This window comes from Nerophis lumbriciformis, linkage group LG36, assembly GCF_033978685.3.
Source record: "Nerophis lumbriciformis linkage group LG36, RoL_Nlum_v2.1, whole genome shotgun sequence".
Classification (NCBI taxonomy): domain Eukaryota; kingdom Metazoa; phylum Chordata; class Actinopteri; order Syngnathiformes; family Syngnathidae; genus Nerophis; species Nerophis lumbriciformis.
The window spans coordinates 17,791,290-17,810,679 of NC_084583.2; the positions used below are offsets into that span (position 1 = coordinate 17,791,290).

General features: G+C 37.6%; 1 protein-coding gene across 1 annotated transcript in view; it reads left to right on the forward strand.

Moving 5' to 3' along the window:
- Positions 1–19,390, forward strand: part of arhgef6 (Rac/Cdc42 guanine nucleotide exchange factor (GEF) 6) — a 124,075-nt gene that overhangs the window by 41,953 nt on the left and 62,732 nt on the right. Inside the window, exons 4-8 of the mRNA XM_061930193.2 lie at positions 3,960–4,054; positions 4,117–4,312; positions 4,413–4,465; positions 8,505–8,599; positions 12,922–13,017. Of these exons, the coding sequence (XP_061786177.2) occupies positions 3,960–4,054; positions 4,117–4,312; positions 4,413–4,465; positions 8,505–8,599; positions 12,922–13,017 (535 nt within the window). The remainder of the gene's footprint in view (positions 1–3,959; positions 4,055–4,116; positions 4,313–4,412; positions 4,466–8,504; positions 8,600–12,921; positions 13,018–19,390) is intronic.

A 19,390-nucleotide genomic window follows, 5' to 3' on the forward strand; every position in this document is an offset into this window, starting at 1 on the left:
AGATGCAGGGAAATATCGCTCAAAGGAAGACATGAAACTGCTACAGGAAAATACCAAAAAAAAGAGAAAAAGCCACCAAAATAGGAGCTCATGACAAGAAGTAAAACACTACACACAGGAAAACAGCAAAAAAGTCCAAATAAGTCAGGGTGTGATGTGACAGGTGGTGACAGTACACCTACTTTGAGACAAGAGCTATAGTGATGCATGCTTGGTTATGCTTTAAAGTCATATCCAACAACGACTTTTTACTGTCAACTGAGTTTAGTTTTTTAATGATTTCTGCTGGTGGTGTGTCTCCACATTCTTTCAAGTCAGAAAAGGTTGAAAAAGACTGAGTTAGACGGAGTAGGCAGACCTGAACAGGTGTGTTTTGAGTTTACATTTGAAGGCGGGCAGAGAGTCACAGTTACAGAGGTCAGGTGGTAGATTGTTCCAGAGCTGGGGGAGTGATGAGGTGGGCAGGGGGGACACAGAGAGGTGCAGGAGATCAGACAGGTATGGAGGGTCCAGGTGGTGGATGGCCATGAAGGTGTACACATACCTGCCAACTACTCCGGTTTTCCCGTAATTAGTACGGTTTTCATCAACCTATTCCGGGTTACGGTTGCAGTGATAAAAAATACGGTTTTTCATTAATTAAATTTTTTTATTTTTTTAAAAGTTTTATTCACGAAATCGCGTAACAACAATGACAATCGACACTGCTTCCCGTAACTTCCTATCGAGCCATTCCGAATGCCATGCGCGAGGCTATTTATAGCACCGCTGCCAAGCACGAGGCACCAGTTGCCATTGTTTCCAAACGAGCGAACGATCATGGAATCAGCCGGAGAAAAATCGCAAACGAGTCTTAAACCGAAAAGAAAACTGCAGTCATTCCGTGAAGAATATTCAAAAGCCTATCCGGGAATAATTATCCGTTCCAAAAAGGGTGAAAACTACGCGAATTGCACCTTGTGCGGACAAGATTTTTCGATCGGACACGGAGGAATTAGCGATGTAAAAGACCACGTTGGGACAAAAAAACACAAGTCTAATGCCGTTGCTAGCGATACAAGTGGAAAACTTTCAACTTTTTCGGATTTTAGCCACAAAAAGGTAATGACACCAATGTTATCTATTGGAATTGTTTAGTACTGTTATACTGTTAAAAGTGTTTATACTATTTATGCTTTCAAGTCCAAGTTGAAGAAATCTTGTTAAATGTTGACAGCATAACTACCAAAATACAGAAGTATGTCCTTAATATTTTTGCAGTGCTATTTCTGTTGAAAAGTTAAAATGATTACATTAGAGATGTGATGTGCCACTTTTCAAGTGTCTGATGGCTTCAATTCATTTTCATGAATTTTTCATATTTTGAATTCTTTTGAAAGGCTTACAAAAAAACTACATTTGAATTGTAATTCCATGCTATTGACAGGACTATTAATTGTAATGAAGTTAGCTTACCATGTTTACAGTATGATAATTGTGATAGAAATGTGAATTTTAGGCACAGAATATTTTATACAATTGAACAAGGCAGTAGATTATACAAGCTTGGACAGAAAGTTAATAATGACACCAATTTTTTTTTTTTATGGAATTGTTTAGTACTGTTTTACCATTTGTTTACTGTAAAAAGTGTTTATACTGTTTATACTTTCAATTAACAAATTGAAGTCTTGTGAAAGGTTGACAGGATAACTGGCATTAACTGTCAAAATAATTTCAAACTATTGAAGTTAGCTTACAGAATAAACATGTCAATCAACCCATATGATTTTTGCTGTAATATTTTTGTTTTGAAAAGTCACTGTGACTGATAGAAAAGTGATGGTTTTAGCAACATTTTAACCTGTCTGAATGCTAATAATCATTTTGCGTCGGGGGGCGAAGGAACCCCCCACCAGGACTTTGTCCTGGACCTACCGGGGCCTGCGGCCCCTGGACCCTGGCTACTAGGTTTTTCTGATTTCAAAAGTTGGCAGGTATGTGTACAGAAGGAGTTGGTCATTGATCCGGTACTGTACGGGGCGATGTGGCAGTCTAATAACATTCTAATGTTGCACTGTGACGTGAACTCCAGTGGCAAAGACTTCCACAGATGTGAGAACTTCACTGAGAACACAAGACTGACCCAGAGTGGTCCAGACTGACCCAGAGTGGTCCGCCACCTTTTCAATCTACACCTCCAGTCTGCACACCTTCACTACCTTTAGTTCATTTAGTCTCATACAAATAATGGCATTAATTGTTAGGTGAGTACATCATCAGGCAGTATGAGTTATGAACTATCCCTAATAACAGTGTCACGTTCAAACACAGGACATCTATTACACAAGACAAAAGGCAAAGAATCAAACAGAGACAGAATTCAATTTGGACTCAATTGAGGAAAGACATGGCCACTGCACTCTCTGTACAGTCCTGCACCACGCTCTGACGAAGAAGGTCTTCGTCTCCTCTTTTAATTCAGATGTTCCATGTTCACGCACCAACATATGTCACAGCAGGAATTGGGAGTACCGTATTTTCCGCACCATAAGGCGCCCTGGGTTATAAGCCGCGCCTTCAATGAACGGCATATTTCAAAACTTTGTCCACCTATAAGCTGCCCCGTGTTGTAAGCCGCATCTAACTGCGCTAAAGGAATGTCAAAAAAACAGTCAAATAGGTCAGTCAAACTTTAATAATATATTAAAACCAGCGTGATGTGGGCGCAAATGGAATCGTATATCAACATGGACGAAGCTGCGTGAAAAAAGCCACCCGGCCTCTTCGCGTAAACTTAAACTTACCTTAACCACTCGCTCATCTTTTCTTCATCCATCCCTTCGAGTTAGCTTTTATGATGACGCCGGCTGGAAAGGTCTCTTTTGGCAAGGTCTTCCTTTTGAATATCACCATGGGTGGAAGTTTCTGGCCATTAGCATGGCAAGCTAGAACCACAGTGAAGGATGACTTCTCATTCCCTGTGGTGCGAATATTCACCGTACGTGCTCCTGTTGTATCCACAATGCGGTTCACAGGAATATCAGTTGCTGTGAAATAGTAATCCGTGTGCGGATGGAGAGATTGCGTCTTTTCATGAACCGGATCCCTGTCGTTTAGTAGGAGCCATTTTGTGGTCTTTACAGATGTAAACACACAAAGGAAATGAAGTACGGTAATATCCGCGCGCTTTCTCTTCTTCTACGCGGGCGGGTGGTTGCTTACAGTAGAAGAAGAAGCGCTTCCTGTTCTATGGGGGCGGGTGCTTACCTTGGCGGTTGCTTGCGTAGAAGAAGAAGCGCTTCCTGTTCTACCGGGAAAAAAGATGGCGGCTGTTTACCGTAGTTACGAGACCGAAACTTTATGAAAATGAATCTTAATATTTATCCATATATAAAGCGCACCGGGTTATAAGGCGCACTGTCAGCTTTTGAGAAAATTTGTGGTTTTTAGGTGCGCCTTATAGTGCGGAAAATACGGTATGTAAAACAGTCATTGTTTTCGGTCGCCTTGAAGTCCAAGAAGAGGACTTCTCGGGCTTGGGCTCTTCCTGGATCCAGCTGGGGCAGGTGTTGGAGGACAATGGACAACCCCTCCCGTCTCCTGTCCACAGCAACTTCAAGAGGGCAGCGGGTCGTAAATAGCGTTGACCAAATAGTTGGAAGAGAGTTTGGGAACCACTTCAAAGAGAGTTCGTTTAACACTTCAAAGAGAGTTCCTCCGGGAGTTGAGCATATCCTGCCATCTGTCCGTGTTGAAATGACAGTGGCGTTTCGCGAGCCTTCCTCCTCTTGCCAGGCCTCCAAAGACAGCATTCATAATACCACGTTTCTTTTGTGATAACTTACAAACAATTATTCCAACAAACAGGACTTGAATACGATGGCGTGTTGCTGTATGAAAACTCTAACTTTCTTTCCTGTGTGAAATGGCGAGTGTGCAGCAAGGAACATGACCCGGTCCGCATGTTGTGTCCGCAGACAGCGCTGCAGAGAGGTCATGTCCACGGCCTCATAGTCAGTCCACCTCCTCCGCCAAGTCCAAAGGCTCTCTGCGGCGCCAGTCCAAGCCAGCGGTACGCTTCTTCTCTCCTTCTGCCACACCAATGCAGCGTCTGTAAGTCCCGCCTTCCCGCAGGAGATGTCTGAGAACGGGCAGCTGGTGGTGAAGGCCCGCTTCAACTTCAAGCAGAACAACGAGGACGAGCTGTCCTTCAACAAAGGGGACGTGATCGTGGTGACGCGGCAGGAGGAAGGCGGCTGGTGGGAAGGCAGCCTGGGCGGGAAGAGCGGCTGGTTCCCCAGCAACTACGTGCGCGAGATCAAGTCCTGCGGTGAGTACAGCAACTATCCTGCTTCTGGACTTCGTCTGGATCTTTATTTCCTTAACTATCCTGCTCCTGGACTTCTGCTGGATCTTCATTTCCTCTGCAGAGAAGCCATTGTCTCCTAAAGGAAGCCAGCTGACCAAAAGCTACTACAGCGTGGTGAGTGCACTTTGCTTTTATTGGCAACATTCCAGTCCTGCTGGACTCTACTTTCAAAGTGTTGACTCTTTTGTCAATTTTGACACTTTTTGTTGTGAAGCTTGTATTCATCCAATTCCTCACGAGGTCCAGCAACTACACCGCACGCATGTTTTGCTCGTTCACTTTAGTAAGAACATGTCATTTGTGACATTTGCAGCAGAATTCAAAGTCTTCAGTAAAATGAGCAGCAAAATAATTGAATTTTTTTTTTTTTTATCACTCATTTATTTATTTGATTTTGTTATTTTAAAGTGAGGAAATGTCCCCTGGGATACATTATGATGCAGTTATTTCTTTTTAATATATGTTTGTTTTTTGCAGCAACATTTTACATTTTGAATAACATTTGTATTAATATTTATTTGAGGGTTTTTTGCAACAACATTTTACATTTTGAATAACATTTTTATTATTAATATTTATTTGAGGTTTTTTTGCAACATTTTACATTTTGAATAACATTTTATTATTTATTTGAGGGTTTTTTGCAACATTTTACATTTTGAATAACATTTTTATTATTATTTATTTGAGGGTTTTTTGCGACAACATTTTACATTTTGAATAACATTTTATTAATAATATTTATTTGAGGGTTTTTTGCAACAACATTTTACATTTTGAATAACATATTTATTATTAATATTTATTTGAGGGTTTTTTGCAACATTTTACATTTTGAATAACATTTTTATTATTAATATTTATTTGAGGGTTTTTTGCAACAACATTTTACATTTTGAATAATATTTTTATTATTAATATTTATTTGAGGGGTTTTTGCAACAACATTTTACATTTTGAATAACATTTGTATTAATATTTATTTGAGGGTTTTTTGCAACAACGTTTTACATTTTGAATAATATTTTTATTATTAATATTTATTTGAGGGTTTTTTGCAACATTTTACATTTTGAATAACATTTTTATTAATATTTATTTGAGGGTTTTTTGCAACATTATACATTTTTATTATTATTTGAGGATTTTTTGCAACAACATTTTACATTTTGTATAACATTTGTATTAATATTTATTTGAGGGTTTTTTGCAACAACATTTTACATTTTGAATAACATTTTATTATTAATATTTATTTGAGAGTTTTTTGTAACATTTTACATTTTGAATAACATTTTTATTATTAATAATTATTTGAGGGTTTTTTGCAACATTTTACATTTTGAATAACATTTTATTATTAATATTTATTTGAGGGTTTTTTGCAACAACATTTTACATTTTGAATAACATATTTATTATTATTTATTTGAGGATTTTTTGCAACATTTTACATTTTGAATAACATTTTTATTATTAATATTTATTTGAGGGTTTTTTGCAACAACATTTTACATTTTGAATATTTTTATTATTAATATTTATTTGAGGGGTTTTTGCAACAACATTTTACATTTTGAATAACATTTGTATTAATATTTATTTGAGGGTTTTTTGCAACAACGTTTTACATTTTGAATAATATTTTTATTATTAATATTTATTTGAGGGTTTTTTGCAACATTTTACATTTTGAATAACATTTTTATTAATATTTATTTGAGGGTTTTTTGCAACATTATACATTTTTATTATTATTTGAGGATTTTTTGCAACAACATTTTACATTTTGTATAACATTTGTATTAATATTTATTTGAGGGTTTTTTGCAACAACATTTTACATTTTGAATAACATTTTATTATTAATATTTATTTGAGAGTTTTTTGTAACATTTTACATTTTGAATAACATTTTTATTATTAATATTTATTTGAGGGTTTTTTGCAACAATATTTTACATTTTGAATAACATATTTATTAATATTTATTTGAGGTTTTTTTGCAACAACATTTTGAATACCATTTTTATTATTTATTTGAGGGTTTTTTGCAACAACATTTTACATTTTGAATAACATTTTTACTATTAATATTTATTTGAGGGTTTTTTGCAACAACATTTTACATTTTGAATAACATTTTTATTATTAATATTTATTTGAGGGTTTTTTCAACAACATTTTACATTTTGAATAACATTTTTATTATTTATTTGAGGGTTTTTTGCAACAACATTTTACATTTTGAATAACATTTTTATTATTAATATTTATTTGAGGGTTTTTTGCAACAACATTATACATTTTGAATAACATTTTTATTATTATTTGAGGGTTTTTTGTAACAACATTTTACATTTTGAATAACATTTTATTATTAATATTTATTTGAGAGTTTTTTGTAGCATTTTACATTTTGAATAATATTTTTATTATTAATATTTATTTGAGGGTTTTTTGCAACAATATTTTACATTTTGAATAACATTTGTATCAATATTTATTTGAGGGTTTTTTGCAACAATATTTTACATTTTGAATAATATTTGTATTAATATTTATTTGAGGGTTTTTTGCAGCATTTTACATTTTGAATAACATTTTTATCATTAATATTTATTTGAGGGTTTTTTGCAACAACATTTTACATTTTGAATAACATTTTTATTATTTATTTGAGGGTTTTTTGCAACATTTTACATTTTGAATAACATTTTTATTATTAATATTTATTTGAGGGTTTTTTGCAACAACATTTTACATTTTGAATAACATTTTTATTTATTTGAGGGTTTTTTGCAACATTTTGAATAACATTTTTATTAATATTTAATTGAGGGTTTTTTGCAACATTTTACATTTTGAATAACATTTTTATTCATGTTTATTTGAGGGTTTTTTGCAACGACATTTTACATTTTGAATAACATTTTTACTATTAATATTTATTTGAGGGTTTTTTGCAACATTTTACATTTTGAATAATATTTTTATTATTAATATTTATTTGAGGGTTTTTTGCAACAACATTTTACATTTTGAATAACATTTTTATTATTTATTTGAGGGTTTTTTGCAACAACATTTTACATTTTGAATAACATTTTTATTAATATTTATTTGAGGGTTCTTTGCAACAACATTTTACATTTTGAATAACATTTTTATTATTTATTTGAGGGTTTTTTGCAACAACATTTTACATTTTGAATAACATTTTTATTAATATTTATTTGAGGGTTCTTTGCAACAACATTTTACATTTTGAATAACATTTTATTATTAATATTTATTTGAGAGTTTTTTGTAACATTTTACATTTTGAATAACATTTTTATTATTAATATTTATTTGAGGGTTTTTTGCAACAATATTTTACATTTTGAATAACATTTGTATTAATATTTTTTGAGGGTTTTTTGCAGCATTTTACATTTTGAATAACATTTTTATTATTAATATTTATTTGAGGGTTTTTTGCAACAACATTTTACATTTTGAATAACATTTTTATTATTAATATTTATTTGAGGTTTTTTGCAGCAGCATTTTACATTTTGAATAACATTTGTATTAATATTTATTTGAGGGTTTTTTGCAAAAACATTTTACATTTTGAATAACATTTGTATTAATCTTTATTTGAGGTTTTTTTGCAGCAACATTTTACATCAGCAAAATAATGGACAGTTTTTAATTTTATTTTTCTGCTATCTTGAGACTTTTCTTTGTGTTTGGTGCTGACTTTGTGTTTTAAAGTGAGGACATTTCCTCTGGGATACATTGTGTTTGTCTACCACCATGCAAACGTATTTATTCATTATATATATATATATATTTTTTTTACAGCAGAATTTTACATTTTGAGTAAAAATACGCAACAAAAAAATATATTTTTATAATGATTCAATCTTTGCTATGTTTGGACTCTTGTGTGTGGCACTTACTTAGCATTGTCTGCATCCCCTTATGTTATTTATTAATTTTTAGCTGCAAAATCAAAACATTTTGAGTAAGATTAGCACCAAAATAATGGACAGCTTTTTAAAAAGGTTTTTTTTTTTTTGCTTTCTCCAGACTAGTTAGTGTGTTTGATGCTTGAAGAGAGGTGAAAGATGACTAACCCAAAGAGATGCTGTGCGTCCTGCAGGTGGTTCAGGACATCTTGGAACACGAGCGAGAGTTTGTCAAAGAGCTGCAAACACTGCTCACTTGCTACTTGCGACCGCTACAAGCCAGTGACAAGTAAGTCACATTCTATACTTCATTATCTTAAGCACGTCTGTGTCTTTCCATGCATATGGAGCACGTAAAGAGTGTGTTTATTTGAAGGACAATGTGCAGTTGCATTAAGAAGATGGCTGCACCAGATTTAGCACCATGCTCATTTCCATCTCTTTTATGGTGCATCTAACCGCCACAATAAAGTGGCACAGGATGAAAATACACAACAATATTACAATGACATAATGATAAACAATTTAAAATGCAAGTACAATACATAGAGGGTATGTGAGTTAAGTCAAGTTAAAGTATTTTAGCAGCTTCATTTCAAGTGCAGAAGTATATAAAGTGCACAAATATACTCCACACTGCAAAAAGTCAGTGTTCAAAAACAAGAACTTTTTTTTTTTTACAAAAATGAGGGGTATTTTATTTGAATTAAGCAAAATGATCTGCCAATACAACAAGACAATTTGGCTTGTCAAGACTTTCCAAAACAAGTCAAATGAGCTAACCTCAATGAAGCCAAAAATAGCTTAAAATAAGTTTATTCTCACTAATAACAAGTGCACTTTTTGGTAGAAAAAAAACAGACCTTTTTGCTCAATATGTTGAAAAATATTCTTAAATGAAGTAAATGCTAGTGCCATTATCTTGACATAATGATATGCGCTCGGCATTACATTTCTTGAAACCAGCAAACTTATACTAAAAACTAATTTATTGTTCTTAATGGAAAGGCAACAAGGCAACCACTTGTTACTCTCGGGGTCTCTATATATATATATATATATTAGAGATGCGCGGATAGGCAATTATTTCATCCGCAACCGCATCAGAAAGTCGTCAACCATCCGCCATCCACCCGACCTAACATTTGATCAGAACTGCAACAGCCCCCTCCCCGCCCGTTGTTATATATCTAATATAGACGATGCAAGGCATTAGTGAGGTTATAAAGGGACGGCGTGGCGCAGTGGAAGAATGGCCGTGCGCGACCCAAGGGTCCCTGGTTCAATCCCCACCTAGTACCAACCTCGTCATGTCCGTTGTGTCCTGAGCAAGACACTTCACCCTTGCTCCTGATGGGTGCTGGTTAGCGCCTTGCATGGCAGCTCCCTCCATCAGTGTGTGAATGTGTGTGTGAATGGGTAAATGTGGAAGTAGTGTCAAAGCGCTTTGAGTACCTTGAAGGTAGAAAAGCGCTATACAAGTACAACCCATTTATCATTTATAAAGCTTTTGCCTGTTAAAGAAAGGAGACTGATCCAATGCAGCACAGACATTCGCGTGCCACGCTGTCACGACCCAGACGCACACCAGTGCGCAATCATATGGGAGCCGCGCTGAGCGCACCTCCAAGCGCGTCTCGCTGCCGGCGACGGCCGGGTATGGGCCCGACGCTCCAGCGCCATCCATTTTCAGGGCTAGTTGATTCGGCAGGTGGGTTGTTACACACTCCTTAGCGGGTTCCGACTTCCATGGCCACCGTCCTGCTGTCTATATCAACCAGGGTGAGCCCCACCCCTTTCGTGAGCGCACTGTGCGCGGAGTGACCCCTGTTACGCGCCCCCGGCAACAGGGGTGGCGGGCAGGTAAGCTGCGCGGGCAGGTAAGCTGCGCGGGCAGGTAAGCTGCGCGGGCGGAGCACGTGGAGTGACCCCTGTTACGAGCCCCCGGCCACGGGGGTGGCGGGCAGGTAAACTGCTTACCTGCTGCGCGTGACGCCGGCCGCGGCGAAGGCGGACGAGGCGGGGTGTCGGTGCGGTGGGCGCGGTGGTGACCCTGGACGTGCGTCGGGCCCTTCTCGCGGATCGCCTCAGCTACGGCTCCCGGTGGGGCCCTGTCGGGGGAAGGGGCCTCGGTCCCGTACCCCGGCGAGGTGTCCCTTCTCCGCTCCGTAAAAGTGTACATCTCTTTTTTTTTTTTTCTTCTGTTGTGGCATATGCAGCAGGTGCCTGCTCGTTTTTCGTATGTGGGTAACAACATTTAACTATGTATATATATTTCCCAATTGGTTTAACTGCCACCCGCCTGAATCTATTTAAAATCTAATTTTTTTTAATTTCAACCGCCCGACCCGACCCGACCCGCGGATAAAATCAATTTTTTTTTTATTTCATCCGCCCGATCCGCGGATAATCCGCGGACTCCGCGGTTGTGCCCGCAAACCGCGCATCTCTAATATATATATATATATATATATATATATATATATATATATATACAGCCCGGCCCTCGGCCAAATTTTTATATATATATATATATATATATTAGAGATGCGCGGATAGGCAATTATTTCATCCGCAACCGCATCAGAAAGTCGTCAACCATCCGCCATCCACCCGATCTAACATTTGATCAGAACCGCAACAGCCCCCCCCCCCCCCCCCCCCGCCCGTTGTTATATATCTAATATGGACTATGCAAGGCATTAGTGAGGTTATAAAGGGACGGCGTGGCGCAGTGGAAGAATGGCCGTGCGCGACCCAAGGGTCCCTGGTTCAATCCCCACCTAGTACCAACCTCGTCATGTCCGTTGTGTCCTGAGCAAGACACTTCACCCTTGCTCCTGATGGGTGCTGGTTAGCGCCTTGCATGGCAGCTCCCTCCATCAGTGTGTGAATGTGTGTGTGAATGGGTAAATGTGGAAGTAGTGTCAAAGCGCTTTGAGTACCTTGAAGGTAGAAAAGCGCTATACAAGTACAACCCATTTATCATTTATAAAGCTTTTGCCTGTTAAAGAAAGGAGACTGATCCAATGCAGCACAGACATTCGCGTGCCACGCTGTCACGACCCAGACGCACACCAGTGCGCAATCATATGGGAGCCGCGCTGAGCGCACCTCCAAGCGCGTCTCGCTGCCGGCGACGGCCGGGTATGGGCCCGACGCTCCAGCGCCATCCATTTTCAGGGCTAGTTGATTCGGCAGGTGGGTTGTTACGCACTCCTTAGCGGGTTCCGACTTCCATGGCCACCGTCCTGCTGTCTATATCAACCAGGGTGAGCCCCACCCCTTTCGTGAGCGCACTGCGCGCGGAGTGACCCCTGTTATGCGCCCCCGGCAACAGGGGTGGCGGGCAGGTAAGCTGCGCGGGCGGAGCGCGCGGAGTGACCCCTGTTACAAGCCCCCGGCCACGGGGGTGGCGGGCAGGTAAGCTGCTTACCTGCTGCGCGTGACGCCGGCCGCGGCGAAGGCGGACGAGGCGGGGTGTCGGTGCGGTGGGCGCGGTGGTGACCCTGCACGTGCGTCGGGCCCTTCTCTCGGATCGCCTCAGCTACGGCTCCCGGTGGGGCCCTCTCGGGGGAAGGGGCCTCGGTCCCGGACCCCGGCGAGGCGTCCCTTCTCCGCTCCGTAAAAGTGTCCATCTCTTCTTTTTTTTTTTCTTCTGTTGTGGCATATGCAGCAGGTGCCTGCTCGTTTTTCGTATGTGGGTAACAACATTTAACTATGTATATATATTTCCGAATTGGTTTAACTGCCACCCGCCTGAATCTATTTAAAATCTAATTTTTTTTTATTTCAACCGCCCGACCCGACCCGACCCGACCCGACCCGCGGATAAAATCTAATTTTTTTTCATTTCATCCGCCCGATCCGCGGATAATCCGCGGACTCCGCGGTTGTGCCCGCAAACCGCGCATCTCTAATATATATATATATATATATATATATATATATATATATATATATATATATATATATATATATATATATATATATATATATATAGCCCGGACCCCGGCCAAAATTCTTTTAATTGTGATTTTGAGGAATTTATCTGAATGTGCATGAACTATTTCTGTTCAAAATTGTTTGAAATGTTAAATGTTTAAATATTAACTGTCAGTTTACTGTACTGTGCCAACTGTACTACTATATGAGTACATATTTTCTATTGTTTCATTGAAAATAAAACAGCAAAGTTCATTTGGCTGTCATCTGTTTTAATTATGAGACACAATTGTGTCAGTCATTTTTTTTTTTTTTCATGCTTGAAATAAGAAATGATGACTTTAAAAAAAGTAGTTTTATACTTGTGAGTGTTGATGACACAGCTTTGCAACACTTGATATTCTAGTTTCAAGCATGTTTTACTCAATATAGGTCATCACATCTCAGCAACAAGCTGTAATATCTTACTGAGATCATTTAGGACCAAAACAAGTAAAACACTCTAACATAAAACCTGCTTAGTGAGAAGAATGATCTTTTCAGACAGAAAATAAGCAAATATCAGCCTTATTTGACATATTTCATCTTACTTAGATTGCAGTTTTTGCAGTGCACTCATCTGGTTCTAATCTCTTTCCTGCAACCTTTGTGTTACTGCGTGTGCAGGCTGAGCAGTGCAGACAGCGCCACCTTGTGTGGGAACCTGGAGGAGATCCTCACCTTCCAGCAGGGCTTGTGTGCCTCCTTGGAGGAAAGCACCAAGTAAGTCTCGCTGAAGGAGGTTGATGTTTACATTAGGCACACCAGGACTTAGAGGAGACAAACTAGTCTTTATTATCTTGGAAAAGGCCCAAATAGTTGATGCATAGTATAGCTCGGTTGGTAGAGTGGCCGTGCCAGCAACTTGAGGGTTCCGGGTTCGATCCCCGCTTCTGCCATCCTAGTCACTGCCGTTGTGTCCTTGGGCAAGACACTTTACCCACCTGCTCCCAGTGCCACCCACACTGCTTTAAATGGAACTTAGATATTGGCTTTCACTATGTACAGTGCTTTGAGTCACGAGAGAAAAAGCACTATATAAATATAACCAGAGGTAGGTAGAGTAGCCAGAAATTGTACTCAAGTAAGAGTACTGTTACTTTAGAGATTTATTACTCAAGTAAAAGTAAGGAGTAGTCACCCAAATATTTACTTGAGTAAAAGTAAAAAGTATATTGTGAAAAAACTACTCAAGTACTGAGTAACTGATGAGTAACATACACACACATATCATATATATATATATATATATATATATACACACACACATATATATATATACACACACACATATATATATATATGCACACACACACACACACACACATATATATATATATATATATATATATATATATACACATATACATAATGTATATATATATACACACACACACACACACACACACATATATATATATATATATATATATATATATATATATATATATATATATATATATATATATACACACACACACATATATATACATACATTGATATATACAGTATATAATTTATATTTATTTATTTTGCCGTTTTTGTTTACATGTTAAAGGTGTTTTAATGAATATACATGCATGTTTAACACATATAGATTCCTTTCTTTCATGAAGACAAGAATATAAGTTGGTGTATTACCTGATTCTGATGACTTGCATTGATTGTAATCAGACAGTAGTGATGGTAACGTCCTCGTTTTCAAATGGAGGAGAAAAAAAGTTCCTCCTTTCTGTTTAATACCACATGAAAGTGGTTGGTTTTTGGTATCTTATTTGTCCAGCTTCCATATTCGTTTTTATACACTTTACAAGAAATACATTGGCGGCAAACTCCGTAGCTTGCTAGCTTGTTTGCGCTGGCTTTCGGAGACTCTTATTTTGAAAGCGCAGGCGCGATGGAGCGGCACTTTTATTGTGAAGACAGGAACTGTGCAGTCAGTCTTTAGGCTTTTGACGGGATGTACGGTTGAAATAAAAAAGGGTCTTTTTTTCCTTCACACTTTTGATTGATTGATTGGAACTTTTATTAGTAGATTGCACAGTACAGTACATATTCCGTACAATTGACCACTAAATGGTAACACCCGAATACGTTTTTCAACTTGTTTAAGTCAGGTCATGTGACCGCCTGGCTCTGTTTGATTGGTCCAACGTCACCAGTGACTGCATCTGATTGGTGGAACGGAGTGAACGTCACCAGTGACTGTATTTGTTGAAACGCAGGCACTATGAAGGTCTGTCTGACAGACCAAAACAAACAAAGCGTGCATTAACAGATCGATAAAAATTAGTAGCGAGTAGCGAGCTGAATGTAGATAAAAGTAGCGGAGTAAAAGTAGCGTTTCTTCTCTATAAATATACTTAAGTAAAAGTAAAAGTATGTTGCATTAAAACTACTCTTAGAAGTACAATTCATCCCAAAAGTTACTCAAGTAGATGTAACGGAGTAAATGTAGCGCGTTACTACCCACCTCTGAATATAACTCACTTCACTTCACTTCGCTAAATAAAATAGCAAACACAAAACGCTCTTTTTGACATTTGTATTTTAACTAGAGATGTCCGATAATATTGGCCCGCCAATATTTTCGGCCGATAAATGCTTTAAAATGTAATATCAGAAATTATAGGTATTGTTTTTTTTATTATCGGTATCGTTTTTTTTTTAATTATTTTTTTGTTTTTTTTATTAAATCAACATAAAAACACAAGATACACTTACAATTAGTGCACCAACCCAAGAAAACCTCCCTCCCCCATTCACACTCATTCACACAAAAGGGTTGTTTCTTTCTGTTATTAATATTCTGGTAGGTTCCTACATTATATATCAATATATATCAATACAGTCCGTAAGCACACATGATTGTGCGTGCTGCTGCTCCACTAATAGTACTAACCTTTAACATTTCATTTGACTCATTTTCATTCATTACTAGTTTCTATGTAACTTTTTTTATTCAAGAAAATGTTTTTCATTTATTTATCTTATTTTATAAATTTTTCTAAAAAGGATTTTATCTTCACCATACCTGGTTGTCCAAATTAGGCATAATAATGTGTTAATTCCACGACTGTATATATCGGTAACGGTTGATATCGGTATCGGTAATTAAGAGTTGGACAATATCGGGATATCGGCAAAAAGCCATTATCGGACATCCCTAATTTTAACCCTTTGAATGCCAATTTGATATAATTGTGTCAGTTTTTTTTTAATTTAATAAAATTTGCATAAAATGAGTTACCCTAACTCAGAAAAATAAAAAAATAAATGAAAATTAGTTTTATTACTAATCTTATCTATATTCAGTCCTGATCTTTTTTTTTTTTTTCTTTTTTTTTTTTATTGACATCCAGCATCAGACTTTCCTATCATTACATCATTAAACATACATCATATATCTGTTGTCTGCCTTAAATGTCCAAATACTTTTTTGTTTATATCCCAACCATACCACCCCCCACACCCCCCAAAAAAGAAAGAAACAAAGTAATATCTACAAATATATTAATTAAATAACTTAAATAATATCTGTTTATATTTTATTTTATTTCTGATTATTATTATTATAATTAATGTATTATTATTTATTTTTTGTTTATTTAATCAATCCCGATCTTTACCCTAGTATCCCGGCCCTTTAACTGTTATTGTGAAGTGAAGTGAAGTGAATTATATTTATATAGCGCTTTTCTCAAGTGACTCAAAGTGCTTTACATAGTGAAAGCCAATATCTAAGTTCCATTTAAAGCAGTGTGGGTGGCACTGGGAGCAGGTGGGTAAAGTGCCTTGTCCAAGGACACAACGGCAGTGACTGGGATGGCGGAAGCGGGGATCGAACCTGGAACCCTCAAGTTGCTGGCACGGCCACTCTACCACTCTAACATTTGTTTGTTTTTTCCACATATACTTTTAAGAGTGATACAACAAATATGTCAAATGTTTTTTTGTTTGTTTTTTTTTTACCATAAAAAGAAACCTAAACACAAACTATTTGCAGGCAAATATTGAAGTGAAGTCAGACAAGAGAATGTCCCCAACACAATGCAGCAATACACTAAATCAGACAAAAGGCTCATCAATTATCTCCCTTTCAATTACTTAAATTGGGTTACATTTGAGATCAGTTTCTTTGACATATTTTAGGAAACCACCCTTCCTGAAACTTCACAGAACGAGCGTTCTAATAGTGTGAGAGTCCAGTTCATAGTGGATCTAACATAATAATGTGAGAGTCCAGTCCATAGTGGATCTAACATAATAGTGAGAGTCCAGTCCATAGTGGATCTAACATAATAGTGAGAGTCCAGTCCATAGTGGATCTAACATAATAGTGAGAGTCCAGTCCATAGTGGATCTAACATAATAGTGTGAGAGTCCAGTCCATAGTGGATCTAACATAACAGTGAGAGTCCAGTCCATAGTGGAACTAACATAATAGTATGAGAGTCCAGTCCATAGTGGATCTAACATAATAGTGAGAGTCCAGTCCATAGTGGATCTAACATAATAGTGTGAGAGTCCAGTCCATAGTGGATCTAACATAATAGTATGAGAGTCCAATCCATAGTGGATCTAACATAATAGTGTGAGAGTCCAGTCCATAGTGGATCTAACATAATAGTGAGAGTCCAGTCCATAGTGGATCTAACATAATAGTGAGAGTCCAGTCCATAGTGGATCTAACATAATAGTGTGAGAGTCCAGTCCATAGTGGATCTAACATAATAGTGAGAGTCCAGTCCATAGTGGATCTAACATAATAGTGTGAGAGTCCAGTCCATAGTGGATCTAACATAATAGTGTGACAGTCCAGTCCATAGTGGATCTAACATAATAGTGTGAGAGTCCAGTCCATAGTGGATCTAACATAATAGTGAGAGTCCAGTCCATAGTGAATCTAACATAATAGTGAGAGTCCAGTCCATAGTGGATCTAACATAATAGTGTGAGAGTCCAGTCCATAGTGGATCTAACATAATAGTGTGAGAGTCCAGTCCATAGTGGATCTAACGTAATAGTGAGAGTCCAGTCCATAGTGAATCTAACATAATAGTGAGAGTCCAGTCCATAGTGGATCTAACATAATAGTGTGAGAGTCCAGTCCATAGTGGATCTAACATAATAGTGAGAGTCCAGTCCATAGTGGATCTAACATAATAGTGAGAGTCCAGTCCATAGTGGATCTAACATAATAGTGAGAGTCCAGTCCATAGTGGATCTAACATAATAGTGAGAGTCCAGTCCATAGTGGATATAACATAATAGTGAGAGTCCAGTCCATAGTGGATCTAACATAATAGTGTGAGTCCAGTCCATAGTGGATCTAACATAATAGTGTGAGAGTCCAGTCCATAGTGGATATAACATAATAGTGAGAGTCCAGTCCATAGTGGATCTAACATAATAGTGTGAGAGTCCAGTCCATAGTGGATCTAACATAATAGTGAGAGTCCAGTCCATAGTGGATCTAACATAATAGTGAGAGTCCAGTCCATAGTGGACCTAACATAATAGTGAGAGTCCAGTCCATAGTGGATCTAACATAATAGTGAGAGTCCAGTCCATAGTGGATCTAACATAATAGTGAGAGTCCAGTCCATAGTGGATCTAACATAATAGTGTGAGAGTCCAGTCCATAGTGGATCTAACATAATAGCGTGAGAGTCCAGTCCATTGTGGATCTAACATAATAGTGTGAGAGTCCAGTCCATAGTGGATCTAACATAATAGTGAGAGTCCAGTCCATAGTGGATCTAGCATAATAGTGAGAGTCCAGTCCATAGTGGATCTAACATAATAGTGTGAGAGTCCAGTCCATAGTGGATCTAGCATAATAGTGAGAGTCCAGTCCATAGTGGATCAAACATAATAGTGTGAGAGTCCAGTCCATAGTGGATCTAACATAATAGTGAGAGAGTCCAGTCCATAGTGGATCTAACATAATAGTGTGAGAGTCCAGTCCATAGTGGATCTAACATAATAGTGAGAGTCCAGTCCATAGTGGATCTAACATAATAGTGTGAGAGTCCAGTCCATAGTGGATCTAACATAATAGTGTGAGAGTTCAGTCCATAGTGGATCTAACATAATAGTGAGAGTCCAGTCCGTAGTGGATCCAACATAATAGTGAGAGTCCAGTCCATAGTGGATCTAACATAATAGTGTGAGAGTCCAGTCCATAGTGGATCTAACATAATAGTGAGAGTCCAGTCCATAGTGGATCTTACATAATAGTGTGAGAGTCCAGTCCATAGTGGATCTAACATAATAGTGTGAGAGTCCAGTCCATAGTGGATCTAACATAATAGTGTGAGAGTCCAGTCCATAGTGGATCTTACATAATAGTGTGAGAGTCCAGTCCATAGTGGATCTAACATAATAGTGTGAGAGTCCAGTCCATAGTGGATCTAACATAATAGTGTGAGAGTCCAGTCCATAGTGGATCTAACATAATAGTGAGAGTCCAGTCCATAGTGGGACCAGCAGGAGATCATATTGAGTAGAGACAGGTCAGCAGCACAGAGACGTCACCAACTGATGCACAGATGAGTGGTCCACCCTGGGTCCAGACTTTGGACAGCTAGCGGATCATCTGTGCCCCCCTCTCCACAAAGGAGAGGGGGGCAGAGCAGAAAAGAGACGGCAGATCAACTGGTCTAAAAAGGGGGGTCTATTTAAAGGCTAGAGTATACAAATTAGTTTTTAAGATGAGACTTAAATGCTTCTACTGAGGTAGCATCTCTAACTGTTATTAAGTCCATTAAAAATGAACTTGTATGTTATGAATTAATAAAAGTTAATTTGATTTATTTAGATGTATTTGTATTTCATCATGATCATGATTTATTATTACCACTGCTACCTGAGGACCTTTTCGTCCAAGCACCACAGAGTATCTTTGATATCTGGAAGAATTTGAAGTCAAAATATTAACAATAAAAATGGTCTTGGGAAGACATTCCGTTCATAATAACACAAACAGAGGTATGGCCAAAAAAAAGGATGGGAAAAGTCCCCAGTCCACTTTAAGGGTTAAACAGGATTGTGCAGTTCTATAAAGACAAAGACATTTGTGGACCAACACCAG